Source organism: Lemur catta, chromosome 3, assembly GCF_020740605.2.
Source record: "Lemur catta isolate mLemCat1 chromosome 3, mLemCat1.pri, whole genome shotgun sequence".
Taxonomy (NCBI): Eukaryota; Metazoa; Chordata; class Mammalia; order Primates; family Lemuridae; genus Lemur; species Lemur catta.
In genome coordinates this window covers 86736224-86756941 of record NC_059130.1, presented here as the reverse complement: position 1 = coordinate 86756941, position 20718 = coordinate 86736224, and the positions used below count along the sequence as shown (strand labels likewise).

At 42.0% G+C, this 20718-nt stretch overlaps 1 protein-coding gene across 6 annotated transcripts in view; it reads right to left on the bottom strand.

Moving 5' to 3' along the window:
- Positions 1-3781: 3781 nt before the first annotated feature.
- The window catches only part of LRP8 (LDL receptor related protein 8), an 80015-nt gene continuing 63078 nt past the window's right edge, over positions 3782-20718 (bottom strand). For 3 of the 6 annotated variants that reach the window (XM_045547979.1, XM_045547981.1, XM_045547980.1), the window contains 7 exons: positions 20511-20652; positions 19409-19561; positions 18343-18567; positions 15792-15860; positions 11986-12158; positions 10774-10950; positions 3782-8475 (listed from right to left, as the gene is read on the bottom strand). In XM_045547979.1, coding sequence (XP_045403935.1) covers positions 8437-8475; positions 10774-10950; positions 11986-12158; positions 15792-15860; positions 18343-18567; positions 19409-19561; positions 20511-20652 — 978 coding nt within the window. In that variant the 3' untranslated portion in view covers positions 3782-8436. The remainder of the gene's footprint in view (positions 8476-10773; positions 10951-11985; positions 12159-15791; positions 15861-18342; positions 18568-19408; positions 19562-20510; positions 20653-20718) is intronic. The other 3 variants (XM_045547976.1, XM_045547977.1, XM_045547982.1) reach the window with 1 other exon arrangement.

Sequence of the window (20718 nt, the reverse complement as noted above, 5' to 3'; positions counted from 1 at the left end):
ATGTACACCTGGCAGAGCTGTTGATAAGAAACAATGTCTTAGAAAAATACTTTGCAAACTGTAAACTGCTATAAAATCATAAGGCATTTTTGGCAAAACACTGGATTTGGGTAGTAACAAGGAACTGTATGAAAGAAAAGGAAGGTATTAAGCACCTAATAAATGTCAGCTCCCCGGCTGAGCCCTATTACATGTGCTTGTTCTTTGAATCATCACAAAGAACAACTGATACAACTGACTCAGTGCAGATTTTATCCTTCATTTGGGTCATAACAGAAGATTTTCTTTGCTATTTAGAGTTACTCGCTTTGGGTACCCTTACGAAAAGAACATGGGGAATACATATCTTCAACAACTTGTGAGATAAATGTTGTGAAGTTGGACTGAATTTGGTAAGTTTAGTGAGTGTATATACAGATGGTGCACCTTCCATAACAAGAAACATGAAGAGTTTATTGCACAGATTTAAAAAAGTATTAACATATCCAGATGCCCTCATTTCTTTGTATCTTGCATCAGCAAAATCTCTGTGCTAAAGCTATTTTAAGTGACACTTTGCAACAACTTATAAGTATCGTTAACTATATTTGAGCAAATGCAATAAGGCATCCTCAGTTTTGTAGCACACTAAAGTTGAAGGATGAGGTCTTCAGTGTGGCTTTGTCATATCATTCTAAAGTGTGTTGGTTATCGCAGGGACAGGTGTTAGCCAAAATTTTATCTCTGTAAGAACAGATAGTTAAATTTTATGAAGAACAGAATCAGCAATGTGAATTATTGAAAGATTTCTATAGGAATGTAGCACTTCTGTATGATATGTCAAATCAAAATGACTTGAATATTTCTTTGCAAGGTAAAACTAAGTCTATATATGATATGTGGCAAAAAAAATCCAAGCATTTCTAAAAAAGGCATCTTGTTTTCAAAACAATTCTTCAAAAGGAAATTTCGGATGAATATTTTCTCCAGTTAGCTAAGGTCACTGATGAGCAGGAAGATATATGCAAATCATTTGAAGAATATGCAGCTCTTATAGACCTATTAATTGGAGAATACAATGAAAGGTTCACTGACTTTGAGAATTATGACATCACACTCAAATTAGCATTTCAGCCTCACCTAGTTGATATCACCAATGCACCTAAAGAATTACAGATGGAATCGATTGAGTTCTCAGTAGATGACATTTTAAAGTCATTGTTTGATGCTAAGAAAGATCCAATTGAAATATGGAAAAATGCAGAATACCCAGGACAACATACCTGAAAAATGCTTTCTTGCTTTTCAACCACTTATTGCTGCGAATCTACATTCTCCTACCTAACCCAAATCAAGACGCCCTTAAGGTCACAAATGACTGATACCCTTCTAGAGGATAACTGAAACTGTGGACCTCTATGCTGCAAATATTCAAATGCTTTGCAACAGAAAGCAGACACAACAAAGTCATGAAAAGGTCAGTTAACTTTAAAATTAACAAATAGGTTTCATTTTTTGAAATTATTAAGTACACAGTAGTTAGAGTCTTACAAAATAATGTATATTTTAAAGTATATCTAATTGAAGTTTGTTGAATGCAGCCTTATTTGATGACGGCTAAATTAACGTGGCCTTCCAACATGAGCAGGTTCCCCACCCCTGAACTAATCTATATTCTAACCACAGTTCTGGACCCTCTCTCTGGAATGTTTCCTTCAGGAAGACGTCTCTTAGGCTCATAGGCTGGATTAGGAGCCACCCCATGTGCTTCCACAGTATTCTGCGCTTCCCCTGTTGGTAATCTTATACCTACATTGTAATTGCTTGTATGCTCCTTAGTCGCCGCCTCTGCAAGCCCTATAAAGATATGTCTTGCTCACCACTGTAGCCCCCAGCATGACACATCCTAGTGTCATGAACTGTGCTGAATTCAGGCACTGCATACACACAGACCATGCTCTACCATGTTGTCTCACACCCAAAAACCTGGATTTACTTTCCAGCCTGATGGAATCAGTCCTTTAAATTTCTTGGCACTTTTGTTATTTGACACATCTGCAGGTGCCCCGATTCACCCATTATATTATAAGTTTTATAATTTTACTCTTGGAAAAAAGCCTTGTGACAATCTCCTGATAACACCTATATTTTTCCTGTTGAAGTATTGCATGAAATTCTGTTAAGTTGAAGGCTAATTCATGCTGCCGATCAGTTATGGTTCTCCTTGAAAGAGGCAGTTGTTTGTACTTTGAAATGCTATCAGGCTCTAAGCATCCTACAACTTTGACAATGCATTCTTTTGTTTTGTTTTGTATTGTTTTGAGAGAGTTTCACTCTGTCGCCCTGGGTGGAGTGCAGTGGCATCATCGTTGTAGCTTACTGCAACCTCAAACTCATGGGCTCAAGTGGTCCTCCGGCCTCATTCTCCCAAGTAGCTGGGACTACAGGCACACACCGCAACACCCAGCTATAATTTTTATAAGAGTGCGGGATGGGTCTCACTGTTGCTCAGGGTGGTCTTGAACTCCTGAACTCAAGCAATCCTCCTGTCTCAGCCTCCCAGAGTGCTAGGATTACAGGCATGAGCCACCACACCTGGCCTATTCTCTGGTATTTTAAATATGTTCATTTTAAAAATAAAAATATAAAAGATGAACAAAAATGTATTAATAAAAATAGAAGAATTTGTTCTGTAAAATTTGGATTCAGTTAAAAGGCCACACTTAAGGACATAGAAGGCCACATGTGGCCTTAAGGCTGTAGGTTCCCCACCCCTAGATTAGTGAGTGATGAGGTTGGAGAAGGGGCAGAAGCCAGATCACAAAGGACCTTACAAGCCATCTTAAAGAGTTTGGGAAAACCCCAAAATATTGGGTTTTAATGCCAGGGAAGCAGTTGAAGGACTTTAAACAGGAAAGTGAAAAGAGGTGGTGGTGACATGACTTATTGCACTTTAGAAAGATCACTTTGGCTGCAACGTTGTAGGTTGGATTGGAAAATGGAAAGACTAGAAGTATGATATTTGAATAAGTAGTTGTTAAAATAACCTAAGATGGTGTTAATCCAAGATGATGATGACCTGTACTCAGGTAGTGGCAATGGTGACAGAAAAGTAGATGGATTTGAGATGGAATACGATATTTTAAGGGGTGGGAAAAGGAGACTAAGATGTGGCCAGAGAGGTAGGAGAAAAACCAGGAGTATGATATCAGGGAATCCAAAATAAGAGTATGCCAAGAAAGGAGTGGCCAACAGTGTTAAATACTGTTTCTGGGTCAAGGAAGATAAGGACTGAGAGTGTTTACAAGTTTTATAACCAAGGAGGTCCTGGATGACTTTGGTAATAGCAACCCCAATGGCATGGGAGTGAGTGCCGTGGCAGAAGTATTGGGATACAAGTAGGCAAAAATTCTCATGGAAGCCCAGAGGTGAATTACCTAACCCAGTCTGAGAGAATAGAGAAGGCTTCCTGGAGGAGGCATTACCCAAGTGGAGTACTCAAGGATGAACAGGAGTTAGCCAGATAGAGGCAGAGAAGGAAAATTTAGGCAGAGAATGCTATTAATACATGTGCAAATTGCTCTTTGGGAGCACTAAAAATAACTTTGTGACTTTGGGCAGATACTTCACCCATTTCGTCACCTATAAAATGGGAATGGATAATATTGATAGGATTTATCTTGCAGGATTATTGACAAAGCTTGAGATAATTTATGTAGAATACCTGGCACACATTAGGGACTCAATTAGTGGTAAATTCACTCTCCCCCTCATTAAAGCATGACAATGAAACAATACTTGATGATTTTAAAATATGAATTTAATCTCTCTCTAGAAACAGTGCACTGATTTTACAAATGTCCACATTTGGTTTTCAGTTTACCAAGATGATGTCAGTACAGCTAGTGGGATGCAACACACCACCTTCAGTCCCTTTGCCTCTGGAAGAGAAACCAGACTGCAAAGGCACCGAGTACAGAAGCTAACGGAACTTGGAATGACAAGACAAGAAGAGTAGAACCAGTTAGTGTGACACAACACTCTAACATGCCTGACTGTTACATCAAATACAGTAATCTGGGGGTGGGTGGGGTGAAGACAAACAAGGAAAATCCATTTGGGTACAATGTGATGGAGTTTGCAAACCAGTACTTTACCCCCAAATTAACAACAGCTTGTATAGAACAAAATCCTATTTTAAAAGTACACGGTTTGTACAGGTATTTGTTTTCTCTTGTAGTTTTCATAAAAAAGTATCAAAACCTTGTCTTTAAATATATATTTATATAGGTGGCTTTTTAAAAGTTACTTTTTATAGCACAAAAGTGTTCGTAAATGCAGAGGGTTTCTGCTGATTCTTGACTGTGCACATGGTGCTTAGCCTGAATGAACAGAGAGCTTCCTGATTTTTCATATTAGCTAAAAATTTGAAGCTGTAATTCCTCCATCTTCTAAATTCTCCCTATCCTGAAAACACCCAGTACTCTAAAAATACAGTGAGAAGACTCTGATACTCTATCTTCATGCATTATTAATGGGAAAGGAAATTATTTACTCTGAAACTTTTAATGATAACTCATTTATTTATATTCTGTGAGATGAGTGCATGGCTGCAGTATGGGTGGAGAGGCTCGCAGTCCTGTGCCCTCCCCATTCCCACCAGCACCTGTCTGGACCGTGACTGGGGATCCTCTCTCCAGACTCCACGTCTTCCAAATTTCCAGTTCTCTTTCTCACAGCTGAGAAAATCTAAGAGGCTCTTGACAACATGGTATGTTTCTGTGAAAATCCCCCTGCCTTTATTTGAGTTTTCCTTGACCATATCAAAAATCTTTGAAGCAGTCAACAGTTTCCTTTGGCCACTGCAAAGCTTGAGGCTGAATGTCGTCTGCAAAGTGCTGGCACACACGTCTTGATCAATTTTCCATGATATGCTTAGTGCCTTCTATACAGTAAGTGACCAAGAAATGCTTGCTTAATTGAATCGGAAACTAGAAGTATTTTATAAAGTGCTTACATTGAACCTGTCTTCCCATCTAGCCTCATTTCCTGCTATATCCCCATCAAACCTCTTGTTCCTGCTATCATGAACTATGTGCAATTCCCTCAAGTCCCTATGCTGTTTCATGCTTCTGTGTCTTAGCTCAGTGTTTCTTCTGCCTGAAGCAGCTTGGACTCCCTTCTTAATTTTTAAGACCTAGCTTAAGGTCAATTCTCCTATGATGACCCTATTCCTCATCTCCTCATATAGAATGACCCCTCTTTTCCTTTGTGCCCTAACTATACTCTGAATAGAATCTATTCCTTTTTATTTCCACCTATATCTTCCTCTACTGCTACTGGGAGCTCTATAAGACAGAAAACGTGATTGACCTTTACATCTGCAGTGCCTGGCACACAGTTGGTACCCAGTGAATGGTTTTAGTGAATGAATATGCTGCAATCACATGGAGACAGCCAGAAGGATCAATAGTACTTATTGCCATAAATTTAAATCTGATCTCATTCTCTTTTTGCCAGTTGAGGTTACAGGTTAATCTGTTTTATAAATAATCGTGCTATCAAGAATAAATAAAGTCTCAGTTTTCCCTGTTTCTGGAAGGCCATTTCAGCCAGTGCCTTTATAATTCCACTGGAAAGACAGGCCATAGGATAGGTAGCAAGTTGGACACAATGTCCAGGCAGCTCAAAGTAGTAGTCTCCTAGAGAAGGTAAGTGGGGGAAAGGGCTGGGACTGGCTTCTTTTACATAAAGAAAATATTGTCTGATACATTTTCTGCCCTCTTGGCATCATCTCTAAGCTTCCTTCCAGCTCTATAGTTGAATGACTCTATGATTTGTTATTGGCTTAGAGACTTATGTGTAGGAGTAAAAGGCAACAGAAATATAGCTCAAAACAAGGCTCAAAAGCCTCCAAGAATAAGGGGAAGGTGGATCTGACTCCTCAGATTTCATTCTATTTCGTGCCATCCAACACGTGTTTCACAATTTGTTTCTTGTAGGTTGTTCCCATAGCTGCCTCTTTCAAACTGCAGTTGAAGTATATTCAGGACACATGGATTTTTCTGAGAAAGCTGTGGATTTCATCATCATTTTGAGATCTCAGACTTTATGTCCAGACCCCATTCATTGTTTTTTTCTGTGAAGGTCAGGATCTGACTGAAAGTTTAGAAAATATGCATTAGCCATTGTTATCACTTAATTCCCTGGGAAATTCAATTTCTTTGGAGAAAAGTTACAGAAAAAGTCACTTGTTTTGTGTAAATTTCAATGTTTTTCATTGTCAACATTTTTCTTCAGTCAAAAATAATTTTACTTTCCATTCTTGAAAGAATAGTAGTAAATGATTAAGCTCCATAGGAGTGGCTGCCTGTTCTTAAAATTCTGTTTGGTATTTGGTCATTCTAGGTCAACAGCATTTACCCTCACAATGCATGTGTCAGGACTATCAACACATGCATATCGTGAGAAAATTGTTGGCTTATGCAAAACACAGTGCCCAAGCTCTGAACACAGTTGTCTTCTTAGAGGTTAGGAGACCATGAGTGACACAGAGGAAGGTCCTAGGAACAGGATGTTAGAACTCCAGATTGTCTGCCTGGAAATTCAGAGGGTATCAAGCTGGTGAAATGTACAAGCTTCATTGAGTTGGGACATCTGGAGGATGGGGGTGAGGAGGCATCTTTGTGTCAAGTTCCAGGTATGTTAAAGTTAGATACATGTCCTCTGCTCCTACTTAAGCCAAACACTTCTGGGTAACACCTGTCCCTGATTGTCTAGTGGGAGTGAAGTAGCAGAGCAGCAGAGTTAAGAAAATGCCACACTTTGGATGAGAAAGCCCTTGGGGATTAAATTCCTTCTGGGACTGTAGGATTATGTTTCCAATGGTAGACCCCCACAAATAGAAAACAGCACTTCTCCCCATATCCCCAAAGCCCAGGAAAAGCAAAGAAGGTGTCCATAATAAAAAAAACCTATACATATACCCAGAGTTTTTCCTTTTATTTACAAAGTGGTAAACCAAGTTCCTGTGTGAACACAGATATCCAATGTACTATAATAGTGTGTATGCCATTTCCCCCCTCAAATATGACTTTAGGTTTGGCTAGTTTTTCTGACTTAAGCCAAAAATTAGTTTCATCTACATGAATGTATGATGGTAAGAAACCTATTTATTACTTTAAAATGTTTTCCCTACCTAAAGGAAATGGCAGAGAGTAAGGGGAAGGGAGAAATAAGAGATGTAATAAAATCTACTCCACCATCCTTATCCTCATCCACAGCATGTCTCAGAGGTTCAGAGCCTGGGGCCAGTCTCTACAGTAAACTTGGGGCATTCTGGAAACATCTCCACTTAGCTCTCTAAGTAAGGATGGCAGCCTTCTGGGTGTTTCAGAGGAAACTTACTGAATTTAACCCAAGTGTCCTGAAAGAAATTGAAGAAGTTACTCGAAGAGCTGAACTTTAAGACAAAGAGTAGCTGAGGTTTAGGCCTGTTCTGTCTCGAGCTCGTGAGAGCTCTGGCACTGTAATGTCTGCACACTGACCTTAGCCACAGCCAAGAAGGCCCAGGTGGAAGTCACAGCAGCCATGGCTTTTCCTGACCTATTGGAGTCTCAGGAACAACCAGAGGTGGAAAGATCTGCCTCTTCCACTACATTTTTGCACAAACCACGGTATGCTTTCTGAGTCTAATTTCCTAAGTCGTCTCTGAAAACTATTGGATACCCCTCTTGTGGACTGCTTTAAAATAAATTTATCTTTACGTATTTGAACAATAGCCATAGGTGTGCCTCTTCTCTATAGATTTTTCTCTGTCACACACATACACATAGAAACACGCAGTCATGTACACACACAGAGTCTGCATGGTGGGCCAATCATACAAAAAATAAATACTCTCACTTCTCTAAATTACTTATAGAACTAATCTTATTTTTGAAATATGTTAATAAATAATCTAAATGGTGGAGGGAGTTGAAGTGGTTTTTCTTTTTTTACTTATGTTGATGGATAGCCACAAAGCATAATCATCTTATTTACAAAACACAAAAACTCCTAAACCTAAAAACAGCCCCCCCGAAATCAAATATCCTCTGTAAATATAGTTTCTAGATGATGAGGAAGGTACTGTCCCATCGGCCCCATTTGGTTATGTACATCATGTTAGTCACTCAGCAGTAGCCATTCCATGAATTCCTCATGGGTAGTGCAACCAGTTAAAAAGTGTATAAAACATTATACATATAAAAACTCTCACATCCTTTGGATGTTTGCAGTTCATCATAACTTTGTGGTTACCTTTCCGCAACATAAATTAAAAAAAAAATTACGCACACACACACATGCACTCACACAGACCCATATATAAAAACCCATTCATCCAGTCATACACCATCCAGAGAGTGTAGTGCGTGGGACTGAATTCCATGAGGCACGAAGGGGGTGGTCCCATCCTCAGGGTAGTCCGTCATCTTCAAGGCTTAATGCCACCCGCTGGGGAGACAGACCAAAGAAATCATCATTAGATCCATAAGAGCTACTGTTTATTGAATATCAACAAAGTACCAGACATACTATTACTTTATAAGTATTAGCTCATATAATCTTTAAACTAAACTAACATGATTTATCATATTTATTTCACAGATGAGAAAACTGAAACTCAATGAGCTTAAGTACTGTTTGTTCTGGATCACACAGCAAGTGGCTGAACTAAAGTTTGATCCCAGGTCTGTGTGAATACAGAGCTGTAGCTTTTTCATCATTCTGTTCTCTCTTCGTAAAGGAGAGCTGCAGAGATCTAAACCTTCTCAATCCTCCCTTACAGGATTTTAGGTTTGGTCAACTTCAGTGGGTTAGCTTTGGCAAATGTCAGATCCCAGGCTATTAGCTACTTGTCTTTAGAATGCTAATCACAATTAGGAAGGTATTAATAATATGTTGCGCCTTTCCTAACTGATTTAACAGAACTTGAAGGCAATGCAGGTCAATTACATTCAATCCTTCTCTCCCTCACCCCTACTTCCCCATTAGCCCAAACGCTGACCACTAGATGGTGAGCTCACCAACCCCTGAGCTAGTCTATTCCCTTGTGGACAGTAGACTTAAATTCTTTCCTATATTAATGTGAAATCTGTTTCTTTCTGTCTTCTGGTGTTCCCTGATTCTATCTCTTAGACTCAAAGAGAGTTCTGTATAGGACAACCCTTGAAATTTAGAGATGGTATTTGAATTCCCTTCCTTTCATTCTGAGTATTTTCTTCTCCAGGATATACATCTAACTTTCCCTGACTGGTCTTGATGTAATCTTGCTTGTCACTCTTCCATTTCCTGGACACTCTTCTTTGGACAGACCCTAGTTTCAGTATCTTTCTTACAGCTATGTGAATTTGTGCTAGCCACTTCACTCCTCTGAGCCTTAGTTTCATCATCTGTCAAATGGGAATAATAATTGGACCTACCTCATACAGTTGTTGGGAAATCAAATGAGATAGAGTATGTAGAGTGTTTAATAAAGTACTTAACCCCACATAGAGTCCAGAGTATTCTACATCAACCTAACTAGCATAACATAGAACCAGACTAGTATCTTCCATCTCTGGACATTCTATATAGGATAAACAGTAACTCCACTGCCTTTCAAATCATCTTTGGGTTATTTGTGGTTTTTTATGAATGTCATGGCCATGGGCCACTAGCATAGATCTGAGACTACATTACTCTAGTCCAGCCACCCTCCCACTCTCTCCAGGACAGATCTCTGGGCCAAAGACAGGCCTCAGCAGTGATGGTAGAGTTACCTGAGAAATGGACAGAGGAGAGAACAGGTTGTTGAGAATATTGATTTCCAGAGCTGCCAGGCTACTTACCCCATGATATAATGGAAGGGGCATGGCTTTTGTGTACATACAGACTGGAGTTTCAATTCTAGTTCTGCCACTTCCTGGCTATGACCTTAGGCAAGTTACTCAATTTCTATGAGCCTCAGTTTCCTCATCTGAAAAATGGGGCTAATAATATCACCTTGATAAGGTTATTATGAAGATTAAATGAGAAATTGTATGTAAAACACTGAGAAACGTGTCTGGCACATAATAGGTGCTCACTAAAGGTTGATTTCCTCATTCTATTGCTCTATTTCTCTGCAGCTGGCAGGAGCTTATTACTTGGTCCTTAGACTCAACAGGAGTAACTCCCCAAGTCATTTCCTTCTCTGGAAATAACGCCACTTTCCATGTGCAGAATGCTTTGTAATTCACAAAGTGCTCTCACATGTGCGATCTCACTTGGACTTTATTAGCTTAGGAGGCAGACAGCATGGGGGTTATTATTCTCGTTTTAAGATAACAGTGAGCAGAGAAGTGACTAAGATCATAGGGCTGTGGAATGCTGGAACTGGAAGTCATCTTCTTACTCCAAGTTCAATGCTTCTTCCACTGTGGCCCCTCTGATCTTAAAAAATTGGGAAAGCAACTATTTCCTTGAACTGGCCGAGGTTAAGGATCCTCAAGGCCGTCTGCTAACCCCCCTCACTTGCTCAACTTCATTTCCCAAGTCTCCCCTTCATGAACAATGTGCTCCAGCAGCAATTCTGTCTTCCGTGCACCAAACGCCATCACTTTCTTTCACATGCCATTTCCTTGGTCTGTGACTAACCCATGTCTCTGCCCCGACACCCAGCTTACAATTTGCAGCCTTCCAGAACCAGAAAGCCTTCTAGGATTGGCTGCACCTGCTTGGGTTCATGCCCTCGCTCACCAGCCCCTCAGACTTAGAGTGGCACTGCCCTACCTTGCACTTGACGACAGGCAGCTCGGAAAGAGGGTTCTTCGGGAGTTGGTGCAGCTGTGACCTTGGTTCCCCCGGCAAGACAAAAAGCTCCTTGAGGGCAGGGGCTGGGTCTTCCAGTTCTCTGGTCTCCCCAAGACAGGGCTCTGCCCACAGTGGGCGATCAAAGCTGCTGATTGCCTGACAGGGGGATGGACTGGATGACCTCTGAGGTCACACTCAGCCCCCTGACTCTGCTGTACAACAGTGACACTTGCTGCAGCCACTTCATGGTCCTTGCTCCCCCAACAAGCCATGTTCTGCTGTGCCTCTAGGCCTTTGTACATGCATCTGTCTGGAATGCCATTTCCCTCCTCCTTTGCCTGGAACACTGTTATTAATCCTTTCAAGGACACAGTTCACATGTCACCTTCTCTGTGAGGTACTCCTTGCCTGATTCCCCAGACAGAACTAACAGCTCCCTTGTAGCTGTTTCCGTAGCGGTTGTTCCATAAATGTTTGTTGGGAGTGAGCTCAGCTATGCTGTGCTAGGCGCCAGAAAAACAGATTAATCAGACAATTCCGCCCTCAAGTATTTCACAGTCTAGTGGGGAGACCACTAAGTAAAAGAGAAGTGGACTATAGTGTGACAAGTGCTGTGATGCAGAGAGGTCTAGGGAACCGTGGAAGAACAAAGCCAGGGAAAGCTTCCCAGGAGAGGGGACTCCTGAGCGTCCACCACGTCACTCAGCACACAGTTGTACAACTGTTACGTTAGTGTCTCTAACTCCCCCACCAGTTCCTCGGGAGCAAGTACATTCTTTATTTACTTTTGAACACTTGGTATCTAATGTGGTGCTTGGCACATAACTGGCATACAGTCTTGAAATGAATACATTTGAATTAAATGGCCGCAGTTACCCTTCCAGGCCAAAGGTTTGAAAACTAACTCAGCAGAAAGAAAGACACTTGGCTTCTTTACTACCAGGAGGAGCCTCCAGGCACAGGGTGGTCCTGACAGCCTTTACCCCAACCACCTGCCCGACATTTCTGTATTCCCCAGGGGCTACAACAGTGCCTGGTACATGGTAGGTTCTTGATAAATCTTTGAGGAAGGAAGGAAGGGAGGAAGGAGGGAAGGCAAGCAGGAAGGAAAGAAGGAAGGAAGGGAGGGAGAGAAGAATGACAGGAGGGAAGGACAGAAAGGTAGCAATTCTCCCAGCCAGAAAAACTTACTGCAGGATAGACATGGCCAATCTGAGCAGTCCTCCCTATATGGAGCTCATCTTCATCTTCTTCTTCTGTTGTTTTCCTGTATACTGGGTTGTCAAAATTCATGCTCTTTGTATTCTTCCGCTTCCAGTTTCTCCAGATCAGGTAGCCACTAATGCACAGCAGGGCTATCACCGCTAGAGGAAGGGACACATTACGCTGGACCTCCAGAAGGCTCCAGCCCATTGCCCAGACATCAGTGCATAGCTTGCCACCACTCCAACTTTACTGCCCCTTGCGCCTCAGGTTCTGTTTCTGTGTGTTCTTTTTCTGCTGCTTGGAAGCCCTTCTCTCGTCCCTTCTTTCCATCATTAACGACTCACCCTTCAAGATCCAGCTGAAATGTGAAGTCTTCCCAAACTGCTCTAGGCAGAGCCAGCTGCTCTCTCACGGGTGCTCCCAGACCACAGTACCTTATTTTATATGTCTGTAGCCCCAACTAGACTGAGCCCTTTGAGGGCAGGGACTGTGTCTCTTTTATCTCTTTATGCTCAGTGCCTAGCACTAAGCAGGTGCTCAGTAATGTGCTGAATGAATGAATGAATGAGTGAATTTCTTTACCACACCTTTACCCTAATGCTGCTGTTTTCTTGGATTTCTCTAAGAAAACCATTCTCTCCCAAAATTGAGGGTGAAACGTGAAATGGGGTGGGATGGGATGTTTCTTTCCAAAGGTAGAACTCCACCAGAAGGGGAGCATCACTGGAAGGGGACACAGCAAGGGCAACACAGGCTCTGAGTTAGAATAAATGAATAAATGAATCAGTAAAGGAGAACCTTCTCTCCAACAGAGCTGGGCAGAAATGGGGCGAGCAGCTTTGCAGGGTATTAATAGTAACCAGTCACTCTGGGCATTCAAGTGGAGGCTGGAGGATCACCTGGCTAGGATGCTATAGGGGGCATTTCTGTTTTAGTAAGATTACAATAATTGATATCCATAAAAATAGGAGCAAGGCAAGGATACCTGTTATCACTGCTATGGTTTACTGTCCTGGAGACCTTACTATACAGTAAGACCAGAAAAAAATTTAAAGGTATAAATATGGGAAGGAAGAAACCAAACTGCTATTATTAACAGCTATTTGTATGCTTAGAAAATCTTAGAGAAGCAAGTAAAAAGCTATTAAAATTATAAATAATTTTAGTTAATCAAGAATCAACATAAAAGATCAATAGCTTTCTTTTTAATCAGCAAGAACTAATTAGAAAATATAATGGAATAAGAACACATTCATGAGAGTCCGACAGAAACTATAAAATACCTGGGATAAACTAACATGAAACAAGCAAATCTTATGTGATCTATAAAATTCTACTGAAGGACAGAAAAAAGACTGCAATAAATAGAGAGATAGGTCACTTTCCTGGATAGAGAGCTGTAATATTATAAAAACAGAAATTCTATCCATATATTTTTATACATCCAAAGCAATCTCAATACAAATTCCATCAAAGTATTTATAGAATTGCCAGGATTATCCTAAATGTCACATAGAAGAGAAATTGAAACAAATAGCTAAGAAAATATTCTGAATATAACATATCACAAGGTTGTGCTACTAGTATGTAGGAACAGACAGATAATTGGAGGAGGAAAGTAAACAACTTAGAGGCAGATCAAGGCATGTAGCTTGTAAGAAAGATGACAATTCAAGTCAGAAGGAAAGGATGGGCCATTCAATAATGGTTTTGGGGAAACTAGACAGGTATGTAGAAAAAAATAGTTTAAACCTCTACCTCACACCACACTCTAAAATAAATTCCAAATGGACTGATATCTAAATACTAAAAAAAGTTTAAAGTATTAAATAGAAGGAGAAAATATTGGGAGGTATTTTAATAATTTAGAGTGAGGCAGGCCTTCCTAGACACAAGACGCAAAACCCAGAAATCATAAAACAAAAGATTGACAGATCTTTTAAAATATAAAAGATCTTTAAAAATTTAAAATTTATGCGTGGCAAAGGATAGCATAATCAAATTTTAAAATGAAGTGTCAGACTGGGAGAAAATATTTGTAACATATATTGTAAAGGCTTAATATTCATTATGTATAAATATTTCTATAAGTAAGAATAAGATAACCAATAGAAAAATAAGAAAAGATGGTGAATAGGCAATTCATAAATGACAAAATGTAAATAAATGGCCAAGAATCTTATGAAAACATACTCTACCTCAAAGAGAAATATCAGGGAAATAACATTCATCGTGCACTCCTCAGATTAGCAGAAAGTAAAAATATTGATTATATCAGAGTGGGCTAGATCAGCAGAACAGCACACAGGTGCCTCTTTCTATAGAGCATAGGATGGCGAGAAAGGGGTAGATTTGTCTTTCTCCCACTCCACATAAAATATGCCTGCAATTATAGTCTCACTATCGTTTTTTGTGGCGAAGACTTTCAAGGCCAATTCAAATGTCATCTTCTCCAGAAGCTCCACTTTTACTCTGGAATTACTTTTCCTTCCACTGTTCCTCCACAGGAATATGGTGCCTTAGCTTATGTCTCTATCTAACATGCCTCTATTATAGCATATTATCGTATGTATTAACATCTACCTTGCAGGACTTATTTATGCTTGGTCTAATTAAAGATCGAAAGCTCTTAAAGTCTTTATCTTACTCTTTCCTGGATCGTGGGCACTTGGCATAGTGTCTTGCATTAAGGGAAAACAGGGAAGAAGTTGTTAAAATGTTCACTCACTAACTCACCACCATATTGAGGATTCCCAGGATAAAAGGACAAAGTTCCTGTCCTTGAGGTACTCATGAGCAAGTAAGAGAGATAAACCTATGAATGGACGATCACAGTTCACAGATACTGCCAAGAGATGTGGCTGGTATGAGAGACAGGATGTACAGGATACTATGTGAACATTGGAGTCAACCCCCGTGGTTCTCTGTGAGGTCTTAACCAAATGCTATACTCTGGCCATATGGAGCTCCTAGTTCTAACCCCACCCCACCCGCCCATGCCGTTTCCCATGCCTGGCTTTGTTCATGTTGTCTTCACTGCTTAGGTTGCTCTTGATCCTTCTTCTCTTGGCTGGCTCAGCTCCAATATCCTTTCCACTAGAAAACCTTCCCTGCCCTCTTCCCCTGTCCCCCAGTCAAAGCCAGGTGCGTCCCCAGGACGCACTGTATGAACTGAACACATACAGCTTAGTCTTAGTATTTACCATGTCATACTGAACTTATCTGTGTTATGTGCACCTTTCCAACAAGACTATAAACTTTTGTAGGACAGAGTCTCATCTTATTCATCTTTAACCACCTTCTCTCCCCTTATCACAGAGTTTGGCACATAGTAGCTGCTTGATAAATCTTTGTTGCAAACCAAACAGAAAGCAAGACAGCATGACCTATTAAAGGAATGGCAAGCAGCTCTACTAATTAATTCAACAAACATCTGATTTGCTACCAGGTGCCAGCCATTGCTAGGAGCTGGGGATAGCGGTAAGCAAGAGAGACACCAGCCCTATCCCCAGGGAGCATACTATAGCACTTCACCTGGCTGGAGTGTAGAGTGTGAATGAGGGGGGATGGCAAATGCACTTGGACGGTCACCTGGGGCCAGGTCCTAAAGAGCCTTGTGCCAGGCTAAGAAACCAAATTAAGTCAGGACTGGGATTAGGGCAGGAAGGCTGTTGGGGCAGAACAAGACAATGGGGCAGGTGAGTGTGCCAGGTTTTCTAGCCTTCTAGTGCTTTTCCCCAGGCCTGGGCAGGGTCTCTCTTCTCTCCCCAGTGACTTGGGGCCACACTCACCTATGGGCACGATGATCCCAATGACAGCAGCAGTGACCGTTGAGCCCATCTTACCATCTTCGTTCCCATCTGCAAAACACAAACATTTGCAGACTGATGCTCTGTCACTGTGAGTCCAAGCCCTTCCTGGCTTCAAGCAGTAAGAACAACCCAACTGCTTCGCATCCTCATTCTAAAATGATGATCCTGGCTAATGCTTAATAATTCTTTCCATATCCTATCAAAACTCCCGTGAGGCAAGCAGAACAGAGGTTATCTCCATTTCACAGATGGGAAAACTGAGTCTTACTGAGGGTGTTGGGGATGCACAGATAAGTGGCAGAGCTGGGACTTGAACCCAGGACTCATGACCACGTCCCATTCCCTTCCCACAGTGTCACAGTGGTAGGAAGCTGGAGACTGTGCAGGGCAAGGTGAGCGCTTAGGTCTTTCTGTTGCTGACCGACCAGGTCATTTGCCTTTTTCAGCCAGCATGGGTTACTTTGTCAGGGCTGTTTTGGTGGTCTGTCTCAATCTGCATCATCAGTTTATTTTTCGTAAGTAATTAAAATGGGACATAGTGTAGTGAGGTGGAATCCAGAGCACAGGCTTCTGCGTCAGACTTCTTGAATTCAAATCCCAGCTCTACTGCTCACTACGGATGTGACTTTGGCCAAGGTATTATATATTGTAAATACAACATGTTATATTACACTTCTTTATCAGTAAAATGGGGGTAATGATATTACCTACCTCCTAGGGATATGGTAAGGATTAATTCATAAAAAATGCTTGGTACGGTGCCTGGCACAACCTTGCCTAATTCAAAGAGGGTGGAGAGTTGTGAGGCCTAAATAAAAAAAAGATACATGAAGGGTTGTTGTGAGGCCTAAATAAAAAAAAGATACATGAAGGCACATTCTAAACTGAGAAATGCTAGGAAAATATACTGTGTGTGTGTGTATATATATATATATACACATGTACATATATGCACACATATACATATATGTGTGTATATATATATACATATATATATACATACATACATACGTAATTTTTTTTTTTTGAGACAGGGTTTTGCTCTGCTGTCCAGGCTAGAGTGCAGTGGCATGATCATAGCTCACTGTAACCTTGAATTCCTGGACTTAAGTGATCCTCCTGCCTCAGCCTCTGGAGTAGCTAGGACTATAGGTGCACACCACCAAGCCCAGCTAATTTTATCTTTTTTTAGATAAAATCTAAAAAAAGTCTCACTATGTGGCCCAGGCTAGTTTTGAACTCCTGGCTTCAAGCAATCCTCCTGCATGGGCCTTCAAAGTGCTGAGAGTATAGGCGGGAGCCACCACCCCCACCTTATACTGTATTTTTGAAAGCATATGCTGTGTTGTCCTTCTCACCTTTACAACCATCTTCGCTATAACATTTGCACAGCACTTTGTAGTTTAGAAAGCATTTTTCCCTGGGTCCTCCTGACAGCTCTCTGAGGTGGGAAGAGAAGCTGCCATCTGCATTTGCTCCAAGTGAGGAGACGACTGCCCCCTGGCAATGGCCCAAATCCCATCCTTGCAATGCGTCTGTTTCTCCACATTACTCCAAAGGAATCGAGCTATTAGTGGGAGGAAAGAGCCGCTCTGCTTACAGAGCTAACTGTGGAAATGCCACCGTCCTCTTGCTCCGGGGCCAGAGCAAACACTGGACAGTGATATTGAAACCTAGAGCATGATGAAGCCTGTGGGCAGAGGCTGGTTAGAGGCTCTGCCCCAAGAAGAGAGGAACTGGAATTCACACTTATTCCACCTGTCTCTGCAAACTTGAGGGTAAGTGCTCCACTCTGAAAACCCAGCGTCTGCTGGCAAAACAGGACCGATTAGACAGGTGCTGCCAAGCTGCTTGGTTTCTGGGCCATCCATGTACAGGAAAAAATTTACAAGATAGTTTATCCTTTTAGATGAACTCCCCTTGGCAGATAACTCAATTAAAAAGGGATTTGCTGGTTAATGAGATAGAATATTTCTAGCAGTGACAATTACTGTTTCCGATGATTTAATAAGTGATGAACTTAATTATTTTCATTCCAGGGTTTGGATAGAGGCACGAGCAGACCATAGTTATGGATATTGCTATCTGGGGAGCTTACAAAGGCTGTGGGAACTGAGATCAGAGCTTCCAAACCTGAGGGACACCTCCTCATAGACCGTCAGTGACTCTTGAAACACACGCATGTGCAGAGCCAGCAGTGGCTGTGTGCGTGAGCACTTCCAGTCACTCTGCCTCCTCTGTCTCTCATGGCCATCTTGTGAAGCAGACTGGGGAAGGGCTATTATAATTTCCATTTGGTAGGAGAGGAAACTGTAGCTTAGATAGGAAGTTGCTTCCCTCCACACCCTCGATCAGGTAGGGCAGCTAAGAGGCCTAAGTCGCAGGCCGGCTCTCTACCTTCCCCTGCTTCCTCTTCAGAGATACAGAGTATTCAGCTCCGGTATGTTCTTCTCTTCCCACATAGCCCCCCCTCCTGGCTTCCCTAGGACCCCTCCCATGTCATGAAAGAACACAGAACTCATTTCCTTACAGTGCTGGGAGTGGTTGCTGGTTGCAGGGCTTGGGGTAGACGGGCTGATGCTGGGAGCCCTGGGGACACTAACTGGGCTTGGGACCGCAGCCGCCGGGCTTGGTGTCTCTGTGCTGTGGTTCAGGTAGGTGGGGCTGTGGACGGTGGTCCCAGGGGCTCTTGTGATGGCGGGTACTGTCCTCGTTGTGGTAGAGGCTAACGTCGTAGTTGAGGTAGATTGAGGTGCTGGAGGGAGATACCACGGAGGTCACTTGGACAGAGAATTTTGTTGCTTTAGTGCCTAAGTTATTGCCTCTGAGTTGTACTTAGGAACTCAACCTCATGGCTATGCTCAAATGCCACTTCTGGGAAGCCTTTCCTAATACCCCAAAAGGGCTATGATCTTTTCCTTAGCTGAATCCTAACCACTTCACTTGGATTCAATAAGGATGAGTCATTAAAATAACGCTATAGAATTAGGTATGGGCAAGACCACTGTCAAAGACGTGAGGGAGGGAAAATCATATAAATCTAAAATTGTTATACCATTAGGTCTAAATTCTTACTCCACTTGAAACAATTGAACCTGGAGGCAGCAGACGTATGCCCAAATAAAAGGCCTTGGCTGCACATCAAGATTGGAAATGAACGTAATTATTTATGTGGTGAATTATTAACTGACTATTACAGTTAGGTCAATCATATTGCAAAGGGCTTCTGTGTAGTGTATTAAGTAAGAAATAGGCAAGCATGTAGTTATCTGCATATGAATAGTAACTGAAGCCATGGAGATTAAGGGTTCTTAATTTGAGGTTTCCAAGGGGTTCCAGAAACTCCCTGAAACTGAATTAAAAATGTTCTATGTGAATATGCATTTTTTCTTCAGAGTGAGAAGAGAAAACCTTAGAAGGACCCTGGGGACATGAGTGTTCAAGGAAGGTGAAAAGGAGGAGCCTGCAAAGGCAACATATAGCCAGAGAGGATGGAGGAAAACCAGGAGCATATTGGATCCAGAAGCCAAGGGAAGATTCCAGCAGGATAGGGTCTGGCACTGCCAGGGGCCACCCCTCCTGGAAACTCTGCTTACCTCGGTAGCACCTCTTCATGTCTGGGCCCAGCCACATTGTGTCAGGACAGGCACACGTGTACTTAGGAGAGTGGCTGGAGGTCTGAGGAGCAGGAAGGCACAGGTACTCACAGCCTCCATTAGGCTGGGCACTCAGCTCACAGGCATCTGCAGCTAATGCAGAGAGAGAGACAGGTGGGGCACAGACGGGACATGCTGGTCTTCCTGCCTCCTGAGGGTGCCTCTCCCGCTTGGCTTGCTCAAAAAGCTATCCCTACCACTTCTTATTGGGTACCATCCAGTACTGTACGTGGTTGGTGTTTTATCCCTACACTCTCCTTTAATCCTTACAACATGGTGCTATGTCCCAGATTGACAGATAAAGACGCCTAGGCTCAAAGAGAACAGACTTGGCAAACCTATACCTCCAGGAATTTTAGAGACAATTTAAATTTAGGTCTGTTGGACTCCAGAGCCCATAGATTTTTTTCTTTCTCCTTGCCTATGCCCCATGCTATGCCTCTCACTTAAATTTCTAGATCTAGAATCAGGCACCCATCTCCCTACCCTCTTTGCTTTCCCACCTTCGCCCTGGCAGCCAACACCCATTACAGTGGGAATTAGTATATCCTAGTGATCAAGCAGGGAACAACCTAGTGATAGGATTCCTGGACTCTATTCCCAACCAATAGACTGACTCCTTATATGGCCCTAGGATACATTATATTAATACTACTGCAAAATAGGTACAAATAGCAAATGAGATGCAATGTGTCATGCCAGAAGGGGCTTTAGAATCAGACAGAGCTGAGCTTAAGTTTTAGTTCTGATACCTGCTAACATTATTTTACCTCCCTGAGCTTCTGTTTCCTCAGCTGTCAAAAGAGAAGCGTAATACCCACACACTTGGTAGAATTGGCAAAAATTGGACATTTATATATTCTTTTATACCCAGCCTTATTTCACAAAGAGCTTGAGGCAAAACGAGACAAAATATATGATGACAAAGCCCTCTGCCAACAAGAGGATTGTTGTTATTATTCCTGCGGTGCTGAGTTGGGATATGAATGGAGGGAGAGGACACAGGCAGGGGGCCTGGGACCTAGGACCAGACATGGCTCACCTCTTGGCTGCTTCAGCTCGTGGAAGATGACAATGTCATGTGGGTTATTGAGATTCTCAGCCAGGATGGAGATTTCCAAGCCATTGAGCCGATTTGCACTGAAAATGGCCTCATTCTCCAGGTCTGTCCAGAACACCTTGTCCTGTGGGGCACAGACGCAAAGGATGGGAGGCCTAGAGTCCGAACCCATGACTTCAGTCTCAGGGCT